Source organism: Microcaecilia unicolor, chromosome 1, assembly GCF_901765095.1.
Source record: "Microcaecilia unicolor chromosome 1, aMicUni1.1, whole genome shotgun sequence".
Taxonomy (NCBI): Eukaryota; Metazoa; Chordata; class Amphibia; order Gymnophiona; family Siphonopidae; genus Microcaecilia; species Microcaecilia unicolor.
In genome coordinates, this window is record NC_044031.1 from 259,288,569 (window position 1) to 259,312,162 (window position 23,594).

The 23,594-nt window shown below is 43.5% G+C and overlaps 1 protein-coding gene across 4 annotated transcripts in view; it reads left to right on the top strand.

The window, feature by feature from the left end:
* The window catches only part of RBMS3 (RNA binding motif single stranded interacting protein 3), a 1,285,867-nt gene that overhangs the window by 627,091 nt on the left and 635,182 nt on the right, over positions 1-23,594 (top strand). For all 4 annotated transcript variants that reach the window (XM_030205863.1, XM_030205882.1, XM_030205872.1 and 1 more), the window contains exon 4: positions 22,518-22,609. In XM_030205863.1, coding sequence (XP_030061723.1) covers positions 22,518-22,609 — 92 coding nt within the window. The remainder of the gene's footprint in view (positions 1-22,517; positions 22,610-23,594) is intronic.

Consider the following 23,594-nt stretch of genomic DNA (forward strand, 5'->3'; position numbering starts at 1 on the left):
CTATGGCCACAATAGTAGATAGAATGGATTTGGTAGTGGGCTATATTTCCCCACTGTAGGCCATATTGGAATTGAAAGCAATGATAGCCAGAAATCGCTATTTGGCTCCTATGGCCACTCTGGGAGATTAAAACCCAAAAGTGAACTACAAAGGTCCACAAAATCTTTAATTCAGGATGAAAAGACCTCAGATGTCAAAAAGACTTCTTTCCAGCTCTGTCAATGACAGACCTAGGTGATTAGCTTTCAGCGACTCTTGTAATCATTGGTGAAAAATCATTCATCTCTGGGAGATTAGGCAGGCTGAGCAGGCCAGACAGCAACATATGTTCGCCTCCCCTCCATAAAACTTATCAAGAGATTAGGTGGGATAGTCTTTTGACCTCATGGCTATATTGGGAGGTCCCTACTCTTGATGTACTCACACACTCCCTACACTTCTACAACCCATACTCCCCTCACCTATGCATACCAAGGCCAACAATGGCAAGTAACATAGTAACAAAATAGATGACGACAGAGAAAGACCTGTACGGTCCATCCAGTCTGCCCAACAGGATAAACTCATATGTGCTACTTTATGTGTATACCTGACCTTGATTTGTATCTGCCATTTTCAGGGCACAGACCGTAGAAGTCTGCCCAGCACTAGCCCCGCCTCCCACCACCGGTGCTGCCACCCAATCTCCGCTAAGCTTCTGAGGATCCATTCCTTCTGAGTCTTCAGTCTCACATTAGAAAGCTGGGAGAGTGGGCTTGAGGGGCAGTGACTATCTTTAGTCCTCTCCCAATATTGTTGATCTGTATTTTGGGGTTCAAGAGATGTATCAGGATCTCTATATGCCACACCCTCCTCTCCCCAAATTTGGCCACCTTGGGCTCAAGCCTAGCATGTCTGTATATCAATCTAAGTCAGGGTGGATAGTGCTTGGATGGTAGTGGAGTAGTTCTCTTTCACCACAGCCAAGGATGTCTGAGCTTGAGCATATCACTTCTAGCTTCTGCCTGATGTCACAGAGCTGGATCACCATCCTGAAGTGGAGCAATGCCAGGCCTTGGACATGGACTGCTTAGATTGAGTCAAGCATGGGCTGGAAAATGGAAAAGTGTCAAACTATGCTTGACAAACAAAGACTCTGAACTGCTACTTGCAGACAATATGAGCTAGAACAGAAGCTGGAGCTTGTACTCAAGGTTGAAGTTATAATCGATGTACACTTTGCAATCTATAAATCTCTTTACAAACACAATATAGAACTAATATGGGAAAAGGTTTGATTGTATATTGTTCATAAGTAGTGTAGTGGCCAACGTAACACCAATGTTTTAAAAGGGTTCCAGGGGTGATCTGGAAAACTGCACACCAGTAAGCTTGAATTAAGTGTCGGCCAAAATAGTTGAAACTATTATAAGAATAAAATTACAGAATACCTAGACAAATATGGTTTAATGGGGCAGAGTTAACATGAGGCTTAGTCAAGGGAAGTCTTGCTGTGTTTCTTTGAAGGCATTAATAAACATGTGGGTAAAGGTAAGCTGGTTGATGTAGTGTATTTAGATTTTCAGAAAGCTTTTGACAGTCATGGGATAGGAGGCAATGTCCTTTGGATTAGGAATTGGTTATTGGACAGAAAACAGAGGGTAGGGTTAAATGGCCATTATTCTCCATGGAGGAGGGTGAATAGTGGAGTGCCACAGGGATTTGTATTGGAACCGCTGGTATGTAACATATTTATAAATGATCTGAAAAACGGAACAACAAGTGAGGTGATTAAATTTGCAGATGACACAAAACTATTCAAGGTTGTTAAAACACATGCAGACTAAAAAATTGCAAGAAGACCTTAGGAAACTGTAAGACTGAGCAACCAAATGGTAGATGAAATTTAAGGTGGACAAATGCAAAGTGATGCACATTGGGAAGAATAATCCGATTGATAGTCACCTGATGCTAGGATCCATTTTAGGAGCCAGCAGCCAAGAAAAAGGCCTAGCTGTCATTTTAGATAATACGCTGAAATCTTCTGCCCAGTGTACGGCAGTGGCCAAAAAAGCAAATAGGGTGCTAGGAATTATTAGGAAAGTGATGGTAAATAAGACCAAGGATATTATAATGCTTCTATATCACTCCACAGTGTGACCTCACCTTGAATATTGCATTCAGATCTTGTCACCGTATTTCAAGAAAGATATAGTGGAATTAGAAAAGGTTCAAAGAAGAGTGACCAAAGTGATAAAGGGGTTGGAACTCCTCTCATATGAGGAAAGGTTAAAGAGGTTAGGGTTCTTCAACTGGGAAAAGAGACAGATGAGGGGAGATATGATTGAGGTCTATAAAATCCTGAGTGGTGGAGAATGGGTAAAAGTGAATTGATTTTTAACTCTTTCAAAAACTAGAAAGACCAGGGGACATTCAATGAAATTACATGGAAATACTTTTAAAACAAATAGGAGGAAATAATTTTTCACTCAAAGAATAGTTAAGCTCTGGAACTTGCTGCTGGAGGATGTAGTAACTGTGGCTAGCGTATCTGAGTTTAAAAAAGTTTTGGATAAGTTCTTGGCTGAAAAGTCCATATCTACTATTGAGACAGAGGTGGTGGAAGCCATTGCTTGCCTCAAGATTGTTAGTATGGAATGTTTCTACTAATTGGGTTTCTGGAAGCAGGATACTGTGCTAGATGGACCATTGGTCTGACCCAATATGGCTGTTTTTATGAGGGCCAGAGCCTAATGATTAGGAACTAGTCTGCAATAACCCCGGCCCAACTAGAGACGTACCCCTGTTGAAAATTGCTGGCTACTCCACTGCTTTGTACTTTCTGCACTTCAGTAAACAGGCCCCCATGTGTTTTTACAAAATAGCACCAGAGGTGCCTTCCTGATTGGTTAACCTAGGCAGCCAGTTATGAAATTACCCCTAAATAAACAGTTATGCATTGAAAAGTTCAGTGGTGCAATTGCTGCTAAAGCACGACTTCATGTTTGGAGATTTTAAATCAGAAAGTTAATGGAAAAAGCCTGAGATGTATTATTGCACAGCAGGTAATAACAGAATGATCAGGTCTTTAAGTTGAATGGAATAACAATGGCTTAAAATTTGTTTCCAGTGGTGCCCACTATAATAATTACTACACAATCAGAATATTTTCTACTATTTGGCTTTCATTCTTGAAAACTGAGAGCTGTGCAGAAGTTGTGAGGAGTAGCAGACCTCTGCAGGGTAGAGGCAAATATCCTTCAAGCCTGCCTGAATGTGCTTGTGGTATGAGAAAAATGCCACTGGCCAGCTCTCTCTAGATATCTGACTGTTTCTCTGGCTCAGGAATGCTGCAGCACTGAGGATTATGTGCTGTCTTGTAGCAATCCAGCACGTTATTTATAGACCTTTATTCTGAGTAGTGTAACAGTCCATGTCCTGCTCAGTGGACCAGGGGAGAGGTGACCAAAAGAAAGGAAGGCATTTTAAACATTTAGGGCTAGATTCTATATATGGCACCTGAAAATTCTGTGCAGAAAAAAAATACGCCTAGACGTATTCTGTAAAGTACGCCTAAATATTATAGAATAGGCTTAAATTTCCGTGCGGTATATAGAACAATGCTGAGCACCTCTCCACGTGACCAAATGTAGTTGTGACCATTTACGCCATGTTTTACTTGGCACAAATCCCGACACCTAAATTGGGCGAAGAGCATCTAAAATAATTCACATAGATTTTAGAAACACCCATTCCATATCCCCTTTTCAACTACGCAACTTAGAATTTACGCGCACCATGTTACAGAATACGCATAGCAAGTTGCGTGTGTGAATCTTAAAGCCAATTAGTGCTGATAATTGCTTGTTAACATCCTATTAACAGTGTTGATTAGCTAGTTAACCAATTAAGTTACGCACACTGTTATAGAATAAGCTTTGATTAAGGTGCAATATATAGATTCCTGCAGTTAGCACCTACCTTTTGAGTAGTGCCTCAAGGGGAATCACATTCAGGTACACTATTTCCCTTTTTCTACAATGCGTTAAGAAATAGGCTTAGTGTGTTTTAATGAGGGGCTTTCCAGTTCACTAAACTCATTTTTAACATGGCCCTAAAATAGGGCTTTTTGCATTTTGCAGGTCCCACACTGATTTTTCTATTAATGTTTGAGAACTGCAAAAATATTAATGTTTAGGAGGCCCTAAATGCTCCGGCATTAAATCTGTGTTCTCCAGTTAGTATGTGCTAATGTGAAGGCACTAGATGATTAACACTTTCATGCCCATTCTCTGCCCATGACGTACCCCCTCCTGAAAAAAAATAACAAAAAATGTAAATAGCGCACAATTACCCTCAATTCTATAAAAGTCGCTAAAAACTGTGCGCGCACCCAGTTGGTGTGTGGAATTTAATTGAATATTGAACTAATTGGTGCCACTAATTGGCTTAACCAATTATTGGAATTGGATTTAATTGGCATTTACGTGTGTAAATAAACTTTGTATTACGATTTCCTTGTATATGCAACTTATTGCTTGAGGGTAAACATTTTCAGTTTGTAGACCCAAAACAGATAAAAGAATTTCTTGATGCTAGAGTTGATATGAATGTTAAATGCCCTCCCTAATTAGCAGGCTAGGGTCGGTAACCCAAGGTAGCAACCGTTATTATTATCTTTAAACCTTTTGTTTTTTCTACATTTCTCTATCTTGGAACCTAATTTCTTTTTAATTGTGGACGAATAGGCCTTAAATACTTTTTTTCTTTATTTTATTATGAATTTCCTATGTATAATGCCGATTGCATATTCACATTGTGTAGTGAAATGTTGAACTATATTAATAAAGGATATATAAATATAAAAATAAAAAAAAATTTAGGCATGAGATTCATGCCTAAATTTTTACATGCAAGTTGAAAAGGGGGGTGCGGAAATGGGAGGGTCATGGGCGGAATAGGGGTGTTCCTAACATGTTGTAGAATGAGGGAGATACGCACCTAATACGCAACTAGGTATGTCCAATTGCATCACATTTCAATTGATGGAAATGTCCATGCTTAAAGTTAGGCATGATTCCCGAGCACAAGTACTATTCTATAAACCACACCTATCTTTAAGCATGGCTTATAGAATAGCATTTTTTTTCAGAGCCATATATAGAATTCACCCCTTAGTGAGCGCTGGTAGGTGTTTTGTGGTAAGCTTTTTTCCCACATTAAGGGATCCTTTTACCAAGCTGCGGGAAAAAGGGCCCTGCTTTAGCAACAGGGGCCATCCTTCCCATACGCTAGGGCCCTTTTTACCACAGCAGGTAAAACCTCCCAGACAAACATGGCCATGTGGTAAGAGAACTCTTATACCCTGTGGCCATGCAGTGGGGAGCCCTTACCGCCACCTGTTGAGATGGTGATAAGGGCTCCAGTGCAGCATGCGGTGATGCCTGATTACCGTCAGGTTATTGCCGCACAAGCCAGGATTTTTCCCCCCTGGAAATGGCATGCACTTAGGGCGGAACTACTGCCAGTGGCCACGCTAGGCCAGCGGTAGTCCCGATTTAGCATTTGATAAGCCTGCGTTGGGCTTACCAATGCTTTATAAAAGACTCCCTAAGTGCATGTTAGCATTGAATGTAGTTTAGTAAAAGAGCCCCTAGGTTTGTACTTGATGCAATGGAGTGTTAAGTGGCTTGCCTAAGTCTACAAGAAGCATCAGTGGAATTGGACTCCTGGCTTCTCTGGTTCTCAGCCTGAAGAGTGCCTATAAACATCCTGAAAAATGAAGAAAACCATTAACTTCTTAGGCTTGAAGGCAACCAATCCAATGCAACTGCAGGAACTGGAGACACCAAAAGTCCTCCCAAGTAGGCATATATGAATTTTGTGACCACAGAAGCAATCCAGCCAGAATTAATGAAAGATCTATGACTTTATCTCTATATCTGTTATATACATCTGCAATGCATTATAGAGACTTCATTTAGGAGTAGCCTAATGGTTAGGGCAACAGGGTGAGAAGCAGGGAATCCAGATTCAAATCCCACTGCTGCTTTTCGTGATCTTAGGTAAATCATTTCACTCTCTGCGGCTTCAGTTACAAACTTAGGAGTCTTTTTTATTCAGCTACAGTAAAAAGTGGCCTTGCATGCCCTTATGCAAGTCTTTCCCATGTACTAAGGCCATGTTTACTGCAGCCATAAAAATGTCTTTTTTCAATTTCTTTGCATTAAAGGCCTTGCATTGCTGTCATGTGCAAGGTAATTTTTGTTTAAATTACTACATGATCACTTACCGCCACCCATTTTGTAGGCAATAAGGGCTTACATGGTATCAATGCATTAACCAGTTAGTGTGTGGTAATAGATATGCGCTAACTGGTTAGTGCGGGAATGTCCACTCTCTAACCCTAACACACCCCCTGAAAAAAATCTGAATTTTTTTCTAGAGCATGCAGATTTCAAAGTTACCGCAGGACACCTGAGCATGGACCTTTATACTCCATTTCTGCAGCATCAGGTGCACATTCGCACCTAACACAGCTTAGTAAAAGGACCCTTTACTAAAAGGACCCCTTAGATTGTGAGCCATTTGAGGATAGGAAAATATTCAGGTACCTGAATGTAACTCATCTTGAGCTACTACTGCAAAAGGAATGAGCTAAATCCAAAATCCCTTTTCTTGTTTACCGCCTTCACAAATATAATCATGTGACTTCCCATTTGATGGCTCAGCATTGGTTCCCAATTACTTTCAGATGCAAATTTAAACCTACTATTAGCCCATCAAGCCCTTCAGACTGGTGTTCTATGATACCTTGCAGACATGAATATATCCTACATCCTGCTTGGTCCCCTGTGCTCCTCTCAAAACAAGTGGCTGCTTCTGGACCCACTGCCCTCAACAATTCGATGGGAGGGTGCATGACATTGCTTTATCTACTATCTTGATCTTTTTTATGGAATATGTTTCTTTATGACCTTGGAGTAGAAGTTTTGTAGCAAAACGTTTAAGCAAATCTAAAAAAAAAAACCCTTGTGGGTCATTATTCAAAGGCATTTATCCAGATATTGACCACCAATATCCTGATTCATGGTTTAGCTGGTGCTGACTGTGAATATTAACAGCAATATCTAATTAGTGCCGGGGTGGTGCATGGACAGGTTGAGGGTGGAGCTTGCAGTTATCTGGACACTGGCAATTTCCAAACCACTATCCGGATAACAACTCAGATATCACTCTCCTAACTCGATCTGGTTACCTATCCAGACATCAGTTTGATTACCACCGGAATCTGGATTGCGTTGACAATCGCTGTTCTACCCAAACACTTAGTGCTGCTCAGTATTCAGATAGCAGTGGTGAATATCAGTGAATAATTTTAACAGCACGGCCTGTGTTTAAAACAAAAGCTGACCATGGAGTTTAAATATTGACCCACTGGTGTTGTACTTGGGTTTCCAATGTTGTTTCATTTATTCAAAACTTATGGGTGACTTGTAATGCGTGTGCTTGGTACTTTTCCTGCCAAGGGAACTCGTGCTTAGCTCTAGGTTGTTTTTCTTATTCTTCCTTCTTTTATTTACCATCCCTGCTTCCATTTTTATTGTTATGCACACCATTGTGCTGTGTCTCGAGTAAAGACAGTTTGTGAAATCAAATAAGCAAAAAAAAAAAAAGTATATGTGGTAGCACTATTCAAGTTGCATACATTAGAGATCTAGCATATGCTAATTTATTTTATGCATATTCATTGTGGATACCCTGAAACCATGACTGGCTTTGGGAACCCTAGGACAGGTTTGGGAAGCCCTATTATAAACAGAAACAAAACATTAAGGACTTCTTTGACTATGGTACGCTAATGGATTTAGCGCAAGCTAAATGCTAAGATGTCCATAGGAATATACTGTCAGTTTCTATATAGTGCGCCTAGAGTTCTGTGCCAAAATCCAGGCATATTTTATAACAACGCACATAACTTAAATGGCTTAACAAGGTAATTAGCATTGATAACAGCACTTAACAAGCAATAATGAGCACTAATTGACAATAATTAGAATTTACACACACAACTCACTAAGAGTATTCTTTAATGAACTACGGTTAAATTCTAATGTGCGCAGTTCAAAAGGGGCATGGCTATGGGCTGGGAAGTGGGCATTCTGTGGGCATTCCCAAATTTATGCATGTAGCTATAGAATATGGCCCAGTTCACATAAATCTATGAACAGAGATTTACGCCATGTTTTCACTGGTGTAAACGGAAGCACATAGTTTTAGGCACGGGGATTTCAACTAAGCATATTCTATATACTGTGCTTAAATATAGGCGCCACTTATAGAATACACTTAGGCGCAATGTTTACTGCTTGGATTTTTTTAGGTGCCTTATATAGAATCTGGCCCATAATGGGCATCTTATGATAAAAACATAAGAACATAAGAGTAGCCATACTGGATCAGACCAATGGTCCATCTAGCCCAGTATCCTGTTTTCCAAACAGTGGCCCAGCCAGGTCACAAGTACCTGGCAAAAACTCAAATCGTGGCAACATTCCATACTACAAATCCCAGGGCAAGCAGTTGCTTCCCATGTCTGTCTCAATAGTAGACTATGGACTTTTCCTCCAGGAATTTGTCCAAACCTTTTTTAAACCCAGATACACTAACCACTGTTACAATATCCTCCGGCAAAGAGTTCCAGAGCTTAACTATTCATTGAGTGAAAAAAAAAATATTTCCTCCTATTTGTTTTAAAAGTATTTCCATGTAACTTCCTCGAGTGTCTCCTACACCAATCAAGATTTTGTAGACCTCAATCTTATTTCCCCTCTCCATCTCTTTTCCAAGCTGAAGAGCCCTAACCTCTTTAGCCTTTCCTCATACGAGAGGAGTTCCATCCCCTTTATCATTTTGGTTGCTCTTCTATGAACCTTTTCTAATTCCGCTATATTTTTTAGAGATACGGAGACCAGAACTGAACGCAATACTCAAGGTGTTGATGCACTGTGGAGTGATACAAAGGCATTATAGTATTTTCGGTCTTATTCACCATCCTTTTCCTAATAATTCCTAGCATCCTGTTTGCTTTTTTGGCCACCGCTGCACACTGAGCAGAAGATTTCAACATATTGTGTACAACAACACCCAGATCTTTTTCTTAAGTGCTGACTCCCAATGTGGACCCTAGCATGGACATGCTAAATCTATTAGCGCACCTTAGTAAAAGGAGCCCTAAGGTGGCAATTCTATAATTTGGCGCCAAGAAGCACCTAGCAGAAATTCTATGAGAGCACTTTGACACACTCAGATCATTCTAGAATACTAGCACAAACCCTCTTTGGTGCACCAAAAGTTAGATGCAACCGCACTAGGTCAATGGCTGGTGTAAGAGGGCGCACATAGGTGCCAATCAGTGCTCGTAGCTGATAGTATTCTATAGGTTGTTCACTTTTCTTGGCTACGTGCCCATGGCCTGTCCATGCTCTACCCACATGTACACTCCTTTACAGTTACCTGCTACAGCATTATGCGTATAGGCACGTCACTGCCAATAATTGGTACTGTAGGTGGTTATATAGATTTTGTAAGAGGCCAATTCCTACATACGTACTCGCTTATGTCTAGGGGGTGTGGCCTCCGCCCGACATTCGCTACATGGAAAATAACGGACAGACCAATGGAATATATTAGTTTATTTATACAGTGTTATATACAAAAATATAGAAAAATCCTTATCAGCTTATAGCATCAGCAATTCCTGATTGCATGCACAATGATACCAAAAATATAGAGAATAACTATGATTATCCTATTGGCTAATCTGTAATGACAGATAAACACAATACCGAGATCCTAATGATTACCACACAAATCTTATACTAGGCTAACAGCGAGTAGAGATCATAAATCCTGACGTCACGCATCTGATGGGTCCGAGCACAGACCGATTATCTAACCCAGCTTGAAGGAAGTAAGCTATGATCTCACCGTTCCGGTCACCAGATCAGGTTCCTTCCGATACCTCAGCTGAATGTCTCAGCAAGGTCCCACGAGCTTAGGTGATGCACTTGTCTTGCTCAGCAACAGATGATACAGACTCAGTATAGATCCTGTAGACAGCTGTAACCTGGGGAAAAGCTTTGCCAGGTATTATCAGTAAGTCTCTCAGGTAAATCAGGTGCTTGCAGAAATGCAAGTTCTCTCCTCTTCTGTTCTTTCCCCGTTCTTCCCGCCAACTCCAGCTTTCTTCTCTTTCTGTTCCCGCTTCTCCGACCCATCAGTTTTCTGGGAGCCAATCAGAAATAATCCCACCATGTACTCCCAGCATCTGTATGAAGCTTCCATTGTCCGTCTTATCTCGTAAGCTCTCTCTCTCTCAGGGACATGCATTCTCCCCCGATACAGAGTGACCTTGGAGGTGGTGCAGGCTTCAGTAAATCTATTACAAGCTGAAATGCTGACTTCTGCACAGTTGGTAGTCAGACATATAGGTGAAAGGTTGCAGCGTCCATGTTGGCTGTAAAGGTGCTCTCATGTGCACACCGGGTGGGTGAGATCACAGCAAATACTCCTACAGATTCCCCCCCTTGGAGATGGAAATTACTACAAAGGAGTAAAGGCCTTCTCCAACCTAACTACAAAAATAAGCCAGACAGTTCAGTCAGGATTCAGGTACAACTTCATGGTCAACTACAAAAAGTTTCACAGTAAATCTCAACTAATGCAAACTAACACACTTCCAACAGTTCTATTAAGCAAAATAATGTTCACAAGGACATCAAAAATGCTAATACAGCAAAATACTGAATAATAGAACCCGCATGTGCAGTTAGTTAAAAGTCTTAACACATGAAAATTAATCAAACAAATCATGAACCATAATCACATCATGCAAAGCAAAGCATATTAGTACAGAAAAGTGAAAACAGAATAAATTGTTGGCAAAACGCTGGTCAGATGTAACTACATAAAGTCTTGCAATCTCATCGCCGTAGGTGACAAAGTGTTTACGCGATAGCGTAAATGACGAAGGTCTCTCCAAAACACTACAGCACACAGGAACATGATGAACCACGAGATGGTCAAAAGTGGGATGACAACGTGAGTGGACATGTGGAACTGGGTGACATCAGATGAACGACGTTTGTAATCTGCAACCTCGAGAGTCTCATGGTCCACAGATAATTCAACAGTGTGAGAGTCTTTGGACTGTAAAAATGGAATAAGGTCCATAGCAAAGTCAATAGGATGTCCACGAAATACATCAAGCACTTCCAACTCAGAAACAACCGGGTCTGTGTCAAGATAAAACAGGGAAACTCCTCCTACATGAGCAACAGCATACTTGGGTACAGCGATCACACAAACATTGCAAGGAAGAGTGTAACGGTTGATTACATCATGCTTCTGGAAGGTGACAGTAAGTTCCGTACTAGGTGTGCTAACTAACCATACCGTATCCAGTACAGCTACAGTGGTATCAGAAAAATCGTCATATTTTGACACGGTAACCTTACACTTCTCTTGGACATTCTCTGTGGACAAGCCACAAAGAGCTTCTGTTGTGTCTTTCAGGAAAGGTTTACCAGGGTATAGCCAATTAACATCTTTAGTTTTGTGGCAAAGGTCTAAGTTAGGGACATAATGTTGCGGAGCATCCTGTTGGTAAGCAACATACTTAGGTGTATCAACATTAAGGTACAAATTCTCATGCCACGTACCTACATTTACAACTTGTTTAAGCTGGTATACATTCTCAGGCATAATAAATGGCAAATTAAGGATGAAGGCAATTTCCATACACTCCATATCCAAATAAAGGGGAAAGGCAGTACCTAAATGAAATGCGATTTGAATTTGAAAAGGTTCAATAGACAAACGGGTAACTTTGGCAAAGGCATCTTTAACAACATCAGATGGTATCAGGTACGTTGGTATCTGTCCCTGCATTAGCTTACTAACACTAGTATCTACTTCCCTAAATAAATCCTGGATAAGGTCCTTAACAGGTTGTATAAACACACGGTCTTCATTCATGGTACCTTTAATTGTCAACAAATCAGCTGTGTTAGCACTGATTTTATGTGTATGTAAATTCACAAGAGTGACCGTATCAGCAATAGTTTTACCCTGGGCCACAAGTTGGCTCTGTTGGACTACCAATTTGGTCTCGATGGCTTTCAAGTCTGCTTGGATGGCTTGTATATTGGCCTGCAGCTTTTGGACAGAAACTACGTTGGCAACAGACATGGAAATACAAAAAAGTGAACCAATGGCCGAAAAAATCAAACCACCGGCCAGACCAAGAAAACGCTTAGATCTGGACCTGGAATTATAAGGTTGCATAGGTTGTACCATGACTTTGTCCAGTTGATGCAAAATGTTCTTCACTTGTGCACGGGCATTTTGCATATAATTGAGAAACCAGGAATGGGTAACAGCAGACAGAGTTAAGTTACTCATATTGAAATGTTTCAGTAGTACATGCATTGGGTCAAGGGACACAACTACTTTCTGGGGAACAATCTGGGACTGGGTAATCAGGAAGCCAGGGGTATCTTGCAGAACAACTCCAGACATGGGACCAGGTTCGATCATCTTGGACCACGATCCCAGCAGCACGGAGATCCAGAACACGATCATCAGGGTTCTTTTCTGCATCTGCAAGGTACAAAGAAAACAGACTATGCTGTTGGGGTGTTAGTACAGTTCGTGTCATCAACACATACGTCTGGAATCAAATGACTGGGATGACGTGGTCTCAACTGATTGATGTGGACCCATTTAAGGGTGTCTTCACCCTTAGTATTTTTCTTGAGGCAAATTTGGTAAGCCACAGGTGAAGCTTTTTCCACTATTGGGAATGGACCACGCCAACTAGGCAGAAACTTCCTTTCTTTAACCTTGTTTCTGGCAAAATTGAAGTAGAATACCTTGTCGCCAATTTGGTATTCTTTAGAGGTAGTCCCTTGATCATAATAGGCTTTTCTACCTCTAGCGCTACTTTCCAAATTTTTCTGAGCAAAGGCAAAGGCACTTTGCAAATGCTTACGCAAATGGGTGACATATTCATGAGTGGAGGTAGCACTGGACAAGTTCACATCATTAGTCCTGTACAACAAATGCATTGGTAATGTCATTTCCCTACCTGTCATCATCTCAAAAGGAGACACTCCGGTGGAACGGTGGGGTGTGGAACGAATCGCCATAAGGACCAATGGTAAGACAAGGTCCCAATTCTTACCTGAGGATGACACATACTTCTTCAGAATGGTCACGATGGTGCGATTAGCTCTTTCCACCTGTCCCGAAGATTGAGGTCGGTAAGCTATGTGCAACTTACTCTTTACTCCAAGCATCTTCCACATATGTTGAATCACCTCTGCCGTGAACTGAGAACCTTGGTCTGAATCCACTCGCATAGGCAAACCCCACCGGCTGAACACATGACTCAGTAGTAAGGTAGCCGTGGTTTCTGCCGTGCAGTTGGGTGCAGGCAGACACTCCAACCACTTGGTGAACAAGCAGGTGACTGTGAGCAAGTACTTGTTACCACGAGTGGATCGAACTACAGGACCAACCCAATCAATCTGGATATCCGACCAGGGCATGGCGATACCCTTCTTCCTAAGTGGTGCTCGGTGAGATGGTGAAGATGGCTGGAAACGACAACAGGTCAAACACCCTCGCGTGTACAACTGTACATCCTGTCGCATGTGAGGCCAATAAGCTACTTGCTTTAGGGTCTCATAGGTGATATTCTCCCCTCGATGTCCAGCACATGGTTCGTCATGGGCATGCTGCAACATAATGCCTCGATATTCTTTAGGCACCACCCATTGCTCAATGCCATGCTTGCTCGTCCAAATAAGCAGGTCCTTGTGAAGTTTGAACTTCTCTCGGGAGGCGTAGAGTATCCTCATTTCCTCATCTTGCTTGTGTTCTTCCGTCAGGGAACAGTCTTGCGGATTCCATATGTACTCATAAAATCTACCGATCACCGGGTCGGATTTCTGTGCCATGACAAGATCAAAGGATGGGACTTCCCTGCACCACTGGACCACCGGCGTGTCGTTGGACTGCTTCGCCTGTCGTCGGGTGACCGCATGGACAGCCGCAGTCTCCACATCTGGGGGTCGCCATAATTCTCCTGTAAGCGCACCCTCCTTGGCCAGGTGATCGGCCAAGTCGTTTCCCAGCTTGTCGGGACTGTCAACTTTTGCATGACCCTTGACCTTCTTCCAATAGATGGTCATGTCATGGTCCTTTACCAGTTGATCCAAAATCCGGATCAAGTTTCCATGATGTACTGGTTTTCCTTTGGAATTTAACATATTTTTCTGCTTCCAGATGGGCAAATGGGACACAAAATTCTGTCTCACATAGTCCGAATCCGTACATATGACCAACTGTCGGACTCCTTTCTGAATTGCAGACTGTACCGCCACCAGAGCTGCCACAATCTCAGCGTACTGATTAGTTCGCGAGCCCAAGCTGTGTTTCAGGGTCTCTTCAAGATTGGTTGGATCCCATACCACTCCTACTCCTGCAACCAATTCCTTGACTGTATCACGACGGTAAGCACAACCATCTACATAGACCTTAGGCATGGTAGCACAAGTCTGTTCATCATACAGATGGTGTCGATGAGGTTCTTTCTCTGGCGGGGGAACATCTGCTTCGGGAATACCTGCAATGGAATCCTGTTCTGCACAATCATGTAGGTCAGCCATACCTTGGGCTACTGCGTTACGATGTTTCTGAGCATACCTTACCTCCAGAGGCCAGCCTTGAAGAGCCAATGTCCAGGAGACTATTTTGCTGTTTGACACTCGACCGGTCTTAATTCGGTCACTACCCAAGAAACTGATGGGCTGGTGGCAAGTCTCCACAATTAGCTTCTCACCTTGGATGTAACTTCTGAAGTGTTGCAAAGCCCAAACGGTAGACAGGAGTGCTTTCTCACATTCGGAATACTTCCTCTCCACATCCGTTAGTCCTTTACTGGCATACGCCACTACCCTCTTATCCGTGTCATACTTCTGATATAGGACAGCACTCATAGAGTGTTGGGAATATCCCAAGTCCACGTAGAACTCACGACCTCCCTCGGGGTATGCGAGGCATGGGAAGCAGCTAAGCTTGTCTTTCAGCTCCTGCATAGCAGATTTCTGTTCTGGCCCCCAGACCCAAGGTGTATCTTTCTTCAACAACTTGACCAACGGTCGGGTGATCTCCGCATACTCATCTATGAACTGTCTGGAGTAGTTGCAAATTCCTAGAAAGGAACGAAGTTCAGTGATATTGGTGGGCTGTTTCAACTGTTGTAAAGACTGCACTCGCTTCTTCTGGGGTCGCAGACCCTCAGCAGAAATTTCATACCCTAAGTAATTCAGTGATTTCCTGCACCATTGTCCTTTGGCAAGAGTCAGTTTAGCTCCAGCATCTGCCAACTGCGTGAAGACATGCTCCATCTCCTCCAGGTGTTCCTGAAAGGTAGGACTCTTGATCAGAATGTCATCCACATAGACCACTGTTCCTCGAGCTTCAGCATCTGGTAGGGCTTTGTGTAGGAAAATGTTGAATTCAGCAGGTGAATTGAGAAACCCAAAGGGTGTCCTGTTCCACGTATACTGCTTCTTCCCAAACGTAAAAGCCAGTTTATACTGATCGTGGGGATGGACTGGTACTGTCCAAAACCCTGATGCCAAATCCAGGCTGGTGAAATACTTAGCCCCCCTGATGGTTGCAAGGTTCTGATCCAGTGGAGCCATAGGCCACCGGGACAAGGGTACTCGCTTATTCAACTGACGGTAATCCAGAGCGATTCTCCAGCTGTTATTCTTTTTCAAGATGGGCCACAGAGGGGAGTTGTACGTGCTGTTGCATTGTCTGATGATACCCCTGGTCTCCAAAGTGTTGAGAATCTCTTGTACAGACTCATAGGAAGCCAATGGAATCTTATACTGACGCACAAAGACAGGCTTGCCACCAGGTTCCGTAGGCACTCTGGTGACATGTAGGTTCGTAAGTCCACAGTCATACGAATCTACAGCAAAAAGGTCCTTGTAATTGTACAACAACTGAGTCAACTTCCTCTTCTCTGTGTGAGTAGTACAAGCATCAGCCTGTTCCACTTGCTCTTTCACCATAGCATCAAACTCTGAGAAAGGTTGGTTGGATGAAATTTCCACCTGTTCTTCAATGTCCTCCTGCAAGGTTGAGGTTTCCACAGAATTCACCCTTCGAGGCTTCTGAGGTACAGACATTTCCCTGGACAGAAACAAGAAGTCATCTTCCACCTGTACCTGAGCACACGTCGCATCATAGGGCCAAACAAACTCGAGAGATATGAGGCCCCTGGGAGAGGTAAACCAACTGTCAGTCGTCTCCCCCCCCTGGCAGGTGTCCCAAGAAGAAGGCAGCCTGCCAAGGATAGGCAAACTTACCTCGACATCATGGAAAGACTGGCCAACCAGAAAGCCAAAAGAATCTCCAGCAGATAGCTCAACTTCAGCAGACTGTGGATTGGTGACCAACAGGTATAAGGTGGTACCGGTGACCTCCAAACATGGCAGAACACCAATTGCCAATCCAAGGTCTCGAAAGTGGGCGTGTGGGTTAAAGAACACAACCTCATCCAGCAGACGTTGTCCTTGAGCGAGACGAAGCTTGAGGGAAAAATCCCGTACCCTACCTGGAATGGTTACATCCTTGTCACAGACTACCTCACAGACCTGGGGAATGGTCTGTCCAGACTTCAAACAAACAGCCGTAGGTTCAAGTTCCACTGGGTTGTTCTGCATTCTACTCCACAGGACTAGATTCACCAGGTCCACATAAACTCCCAGTCGTGCAAGGCAATCTGATCCCAAACATAAGGGTTCCCTCACGCCCCGGACAATAGAGAAGTGGTGAGTGAATGTCTTCTTTCCCACAGTCAAGGGAAGGCCACATATTCCGTCAAGCGGCTTGGAGCCTTGTCCCGGTACCTGTACCGAAGTAGAGGAACATCTGCTGAAGGGAAGTTGTACAGACTTACGAATTTGGCTGTACAACGAGTCACTGATGTAGGAGAGATCACTAGTGAACAGTAAAGTAGCTTGAAGCAATTGGGTGTTAGCCACCTGAACTGGTATGGTGAATTCATCACCTTTCTGGGTGATGACAGTCACCTTGCAAGGATGAGCAAAATCAGGACCAGAGATAGGAGATGAGATTTCAGGTGATGCTGTGTCCTGTGAAACAATCTCTGGATGGTCCTCTTGTTGCACCAGCTCTTCATGCTTCTGACCCCCTTTTGGTGCCTCTGTCAACGGAGGCTCCCGCATGGGCGGATCCGCGGAACACCGGAGATCAGTCCGCAGGGGAGTGTCCTGTAGCTCCACAGAGTTGGCATCACCGACTGTACGCCAGTATCTCCCTCGCACATATTTAAGGGGTCGAGTGACCTTAGACCAGATCGTTTCCTCGTCATAATCCAAAACAGGCCGAAATCTCTTCAAAAGGTCATTTCCAATCAGAAATTCTTCACCCTCACTGTTAGTGATGATGGCAGGGTGCCTGACGGTCATCTGTCCAAGCTGTAAAGATAGCCAAACCTGTCCCACAGTTCCAATACTTTGATTGCCATAGGCCACCAGTGACAAGTCGCACGGTGTGACACGCAGCACATCCTGACCCCCCCCCTAGAGATGCCTCAAGTTTCTGAAACAGGCCCTGGGTGACCAAAGTCACCTCTGATGCTGTATCCAGGAGACCTTCACAGGAAAGTACTTGTTGAATTAACAACTCCACGGTATATCTGTAACCTTTAGATATAAGCTTACCTAGAAAATACCTGACTTCCTGGGATGAGTCTTTTGAAAGAGGCCCTTCCGGGTTCGAGGGCTGCGACGCAGCATGGTTCACGGGGGACTCCTCACTGATGGACGACAACGCATCCACGTGGACAGTGGGGACGCTTGCGGTAACAGGTTTCGTGGCCACGTCTAGTCATGCTTGTTCTTCCTCCGAAGAGGATGGCTGTTCCACCTCAACAGATTTAACACTCAGCCCCGGAGGGGTCGGCGGTCTAGAAGACTGGTCCTTCTGCTTCTGGAATTTGACCTTTTTATGAGATGAAGGTGTCTTAGGTACACTGCTAGACTCCGCGATTGAACATCTTGCCATCAATTGGTCCAGCTGAGCTTGCATAGCACGGATCTTCTCTGCATTCCACTTCTTCTGATTAAACCGCTTCTTTTTAGGTTGTTGCTGTCCCTCCTGTGCAATAGGAGGCGCTGCATCCCGCGGCAGGGCCTGAGAGCCCGGCGGCGTAGTTGGTCTCGGCGCTTTGTTTTCCAGAGAAAGCGTGGAAGTGACCGCACAAACAGCGGGTGGTATCACCCTGTTGCGACTCTTGGATGCCGGTTTCGGAGTCTCTGCGATTGGCTTGGCGCGGCAGATTTCAAAAATTCCTTCAGCCTGCTTTAGAAGGCTGGAATAAGGTTCTGCGTTTTTTCCTGCCAATGGAATCTTTATCGGATCAGGCAGACCCTGTATAAAAAGTTCCCTGAAATCACCAAATTCAAGATCTTTAGAATCAGGCGGCACCCCCCCTTGGTAAAATGCACGCTTCAAGCGATGGGCCCACTCCCGCGGACTCTCCTCCGGATTACAACTAATAGTATACGCTGCACGCTTAGCTTCAAGAGAGTTGGCAAAGAGACCGTAGCGCTTCGCTAAGGCTTGCTCCACTGACCGTAAATCGGGGTTATCGGACATGATCAAATCTAGAACTTCATGGCACTCGGTGCTAAAGGTCCATTTGAGGAGGGCTCTGATGTCATCCTCAGAAGAGACGTGCATGGTCTGCAGGAGTTCATGCACTGCCTTAAGATGGGTTTCTATGGATACCGAGGCAGACTCTTTAAAAGGCGCTATTACGGTGCGTAGCATCTTTATAATATATGCTTGCCTCTCCATAGACATTCCTTTCTTGGGTTCCAGCCTGACATGCCGCTGATCACTACCAGGTGTAGAGAACCTCGGGGCAGGTGTATTGCTAAAACTGGGTGGATCTGCCGAAGGCTGAAACCCTGAGCTAGGCACCTGACCAAGTGAGCTGATGATTTCAGCAGGCCGTCCCTGATCCCGTGCCCCCAATGGGTGTGTCACTGTCTCGGGTCTGCTGCTTCGGTCACCAGCCACTATGGGCTGGATTGTACAGAGGGGCGGGAAAGAGCCGAAGCCATGCCCCCAATGGGTGTGTTTAACTCGGGTCCCTCCCGGCTCACGTAACGGTTCATTTCGGGAGCCGGGCTTGGGTGACCCGCAGCAAAACTGTCGGGGAACTCTAAGGTATACGGTACTTCTTCCTGCGCCATGTGCGTAAGCTCTTGCTGCATTGTGGAAATCTTTACAGTGCACTCATCTAATGCTTTAGACAATGAATCTCTGTCCTTCACTGTACATTGTAATTGCAGTGAGACTGTCTCCTGCTTCTCTTTTAACTCCGCCAACTCTAGCTTGGCCGCGTGCCAATCTTGAAACACAGACACAGATTCTTCTTGAGTGGTCACTAGCTCCCTGCGCAACTCACTCTGAACACCTTCTGAGACCTGTTTTAGCTCCCGATATAATGTCTGCAACTTATCTGTTTCCCTAGTCTGGTTGTGTAAAGCACCAGTCAAACGAGAAAATTTCTCTTGCAACGAATCAAAAGACACGAGGTACTGGGCAATTTCTTGTTTTAATGTGTAATTACGTGCTTCACAATCAGATAGGTCACACTGCAAAGTTTTACACTTATCATGCAGTGTCTGGCACTCCGTACACATCTCTTCAGAGGAGTGAGGTGGGGCGGGGCTTACACTGGTCCCTGCTAAAGCAGATTTGGCAGTCTCTAAATCAACTCGTAATGCAGCTAACTCGCTGTCTCGCTCCTGGACAGTTTCCCTAGTCTGGGACAAATCTAACTGCAAATCCGCTATGCGATCTGTTAGAGGTACAGATACCTCTCTTATCTCATTCATCAAAGAGTCTTTAACTGCCAAAAGAGACACGCCCAGTTCACAAAGCATCCATTGCGACAAATGCTGTTTCTCTTTTATAATTGTATTTAAAACCGTAGCATATACTTCTGAGCTATTTGGTGAACTGCTACTAAATAAAGCACGTACAGACTCTACTGTAGGAGGTGCTGGTTTCGTCTTACTATGAGAGAGTGGCAGTAATATTTTCAGCACGCCCTTCTCCTGTTCACTTAGGAGCATTTCAGGCAATGTGCCAACCGTGCCGGTCGCCATGTTAAAGACTAAACACACCCTGTTTTCCTTCCTGACAGAGAGTTAGAGAAACCGTTATTTCTCTTTTGGAGCTCAGGGTAATAAATCTGTCAACCAATTACAGCAATAAAACACAGCTGTATAAACAAAGGTCTGCCGTCAGCTAGGGTGGAACTGCAGTTCGTGCAAAGAGAAACAGAAGATTAAACCAGCCTTCTGAAAAGACCCAGAAAAAGGCTTAACTTCTGCTATTCCTGCACCAACCATCCCGGACGAACGCCCCCAATTTGTAGGTGGTTATATAGATTTTGTAAGAGGCCAATTCCTACATACGTACTCGCTTATGTCTAGGGGGTGTGGCCTCCGCCCGACATTCGCTACATGGAAAATAACAGACAGACCAATGGAATATATTAGTTTATTTATACAGTGTTATATACAAAAATATAGAAAAATCCTTATCAGCTTATAGCATCAGCAATTCCTGATTGCATGCACAATGATACCAAAAATATAGAGAATAACTATGATTATCCTATTGGCTAATCTGTAATGACAGATAAACACAATACCGAGATCCTAATGATTACCACACAAATCTTATACTAGGCTAACAGCGAGTAGAGATCATAAATCCTGACGTCACGCATCTGATGGGTCCGAGCACAGACCGATTATCTAACCCAGCTTGAAGGAAGTAAGCTATGATCTCACCGTTCCGGTCACCAGATCAGGTTCCTTCCGATACCTCAGCTGAATGTCTCAGCAAGGTCCCACGAGCTTAGGTGATGCACTTGTCTTGCTCAGCAACAGATGATACAGACTCAGTATAGATCCTGTAGACAGCTGTAACCTGGGGAAAAGCTTTGCCAGGTATTATCAGTAAGTCTCTCAGGTAAATCAGGTGCTTGCAGAAATGCAAGTCCTCTCCTCTTCTGTTCTTTCCCCGTTCTTCCCGCCAACTCCAGCTTTCTTCTCTTTCTGTTCCCGCTTCTCCGACCCATCAGTTTTCTGGGAGCCAATCAGAAATAATCCCACCATGTACTCCCAGCATCTGTATGAAGCTTCCATTGTCCGTCTTATCTCGTAAGCTCTCTCTCTCTCAGGGACATGCATTCTCCCCCGATACAGAGTGACCTTGGAGGTGGTGCAGGCTTCAGTAAATCTATTACAAGCTGAAATGCTGACTTCTGCACAGTTGGTAGTCAGACATATAGGTGAAAGGTTGCAGCGTCCATGTTGGCTGTAAAGGTGCTCTCATGTGCACACCGGGTGGGTGAGATCACAGCAAATACTCCTACAGTACCTGGGATGCACAAGTGGTGCACACCTCCAGGCACTATTTATTGAATTGCCCCATAACCCCCAGATTCTATATATTGCACCTATCATTCTGCGCCAAAATCCAACTGTGTTCTATAACAATGTGGGTAACTTAATTGGCTTAACGAGCTAATCAGCACGGATAACAGCACTTAACAAGCAATAATGAGCACTAATTAGCAATAAATTAGAACATGCTCACAACTCACTAAGCGTATTCTGTAATGAACTTCACCTAAATTCTAATGCACATAGTTGAAAAGGGGCATGGCTATGGGTGGAGAAATGGGCATTCCAAAATGTACACGCGTAGTTACAGAATACTGCCAGTGCGCGTAAATTTACATGCAGCAATTCACACCACATTTTCGCTGGTGTAAATGGAGATGTGTAGTTTTAGGTGCCTAAATCTAAGCACCACTTAGAGAATACGTTCAATTGGTGCAGATTTTTTAGGCGGCCTATAGAGAAGCTAGCCCTACATGATTAAGGGGACCTTTTACCAAGTAGCAGTAAAAAGTGGCCTTAGTGCACATTTCCATGGGTCATTCCCAAGTGCTAAGGTCATTTTAACCACTAGGTCGATTTTCTGAATTTTTCCATAATGGCCACATGCTAATTAGCACGTGAGCCCCTATCAGAACCTCCCAGACATGCCTCCACCGATTAGCACAGGACATACTAACTCTCCACCTCCAAGACATGCCTCCATTTTTTTTAGCATATGAGTAGCATGCACCCATGGCAAAATGACTGTGGGATGCCTCAACACGACCCGCTGCATGTCATTTTTTCCTGCTATCACCATGTGTTAGTGCTTACTGCAGCTTTGTAAAAGGGCCCCTAAATGGTACATTTATTTTCCAGGTGAAGAGTTAGGAGAGAATGATGAGCATTGATGAAACAGCTCTGAATATAACATGTGAATTTTATGTGTTTTTCAGGATATGGTTTTGTAGATTTTGACAGTCCAGCAGCAGCGCAGAAAGCAGTAGCATCTCTTAAAGCAAATGGAGTGCAAGCCCAGATGGCAAAGGTAAGAATAATTCCTCTGGTTTCTGCTTTCCATCTGTCCTTGAACCTTTACTGTTATTATAATGTTCCAAGAAGTTCTGAAATCCATTAAAATACAGTATCTGCTGTATTTTATTTTTAAATTGAAGAAGCTGATGTATTTGTATTTGAGGCCACTAGCATTATCTGGGCACTGTTTTAACTTGCGGATGCATGCTATTAGAGTTGAACGCCAAGGAGGATTCTGTTAATGGATTTGAAGCTAGTGTCAAATATTGGAATCTAACAAGAACACAGAAGAACGGATCTCCGTAGTCCAAAGACAGATGCAAACATAGTGAAGAGGTCTAACAAAATAGCCAGACGATGCTTAAAGATTCAAATATATATTAGCATCCAAGAGTCAAAATGGGCCATGTTTTGGCCACTAGGCCTGCATCAAGATTCTCAAAAGGATGTTCATAAATAAATTGTAGTCAGTAACAAAACCAAAGAAAATATTTAAACAGAAATCTTATTCCACACTATTGATGCAGCTGAATGCTGATTTTCAGTGTAAGCATTTAGTTGCAACAATAGCATGGAGTGTGATTTCTGTTGGAATATTTTCCTTGGTTTTGTTACTGCACTACAATTTGCATTTCATTTGGATCTAGCTGGCACCATCCCCCCCATAAAACATATGGTGCAACGTTATATAACACATTTACTTATGAACATCCTTTTGAGACTCCTGATGCAGGCATAGTGGCCAAAACACAGCCTGTGTCGAGTCTTGGATGCTAATAAATATTTGAATCTTTGAACATCGTCTGGCTATTTTGTTAGTCCCCTTTGCTGAGTTTACGTCTGCCAATATAGAAACCTGCCATTCTTTTGTTTTTGCATTTACAACTTAACAGATGGATTAGAGGATCCATTGGAGCCGACTCTGTGGGTGCTGTGGGTGCTTGAGCACCCCCAATATTGAGAAAAATTCCTTGTGTGTGTTCAGGGAGGGGTCATTT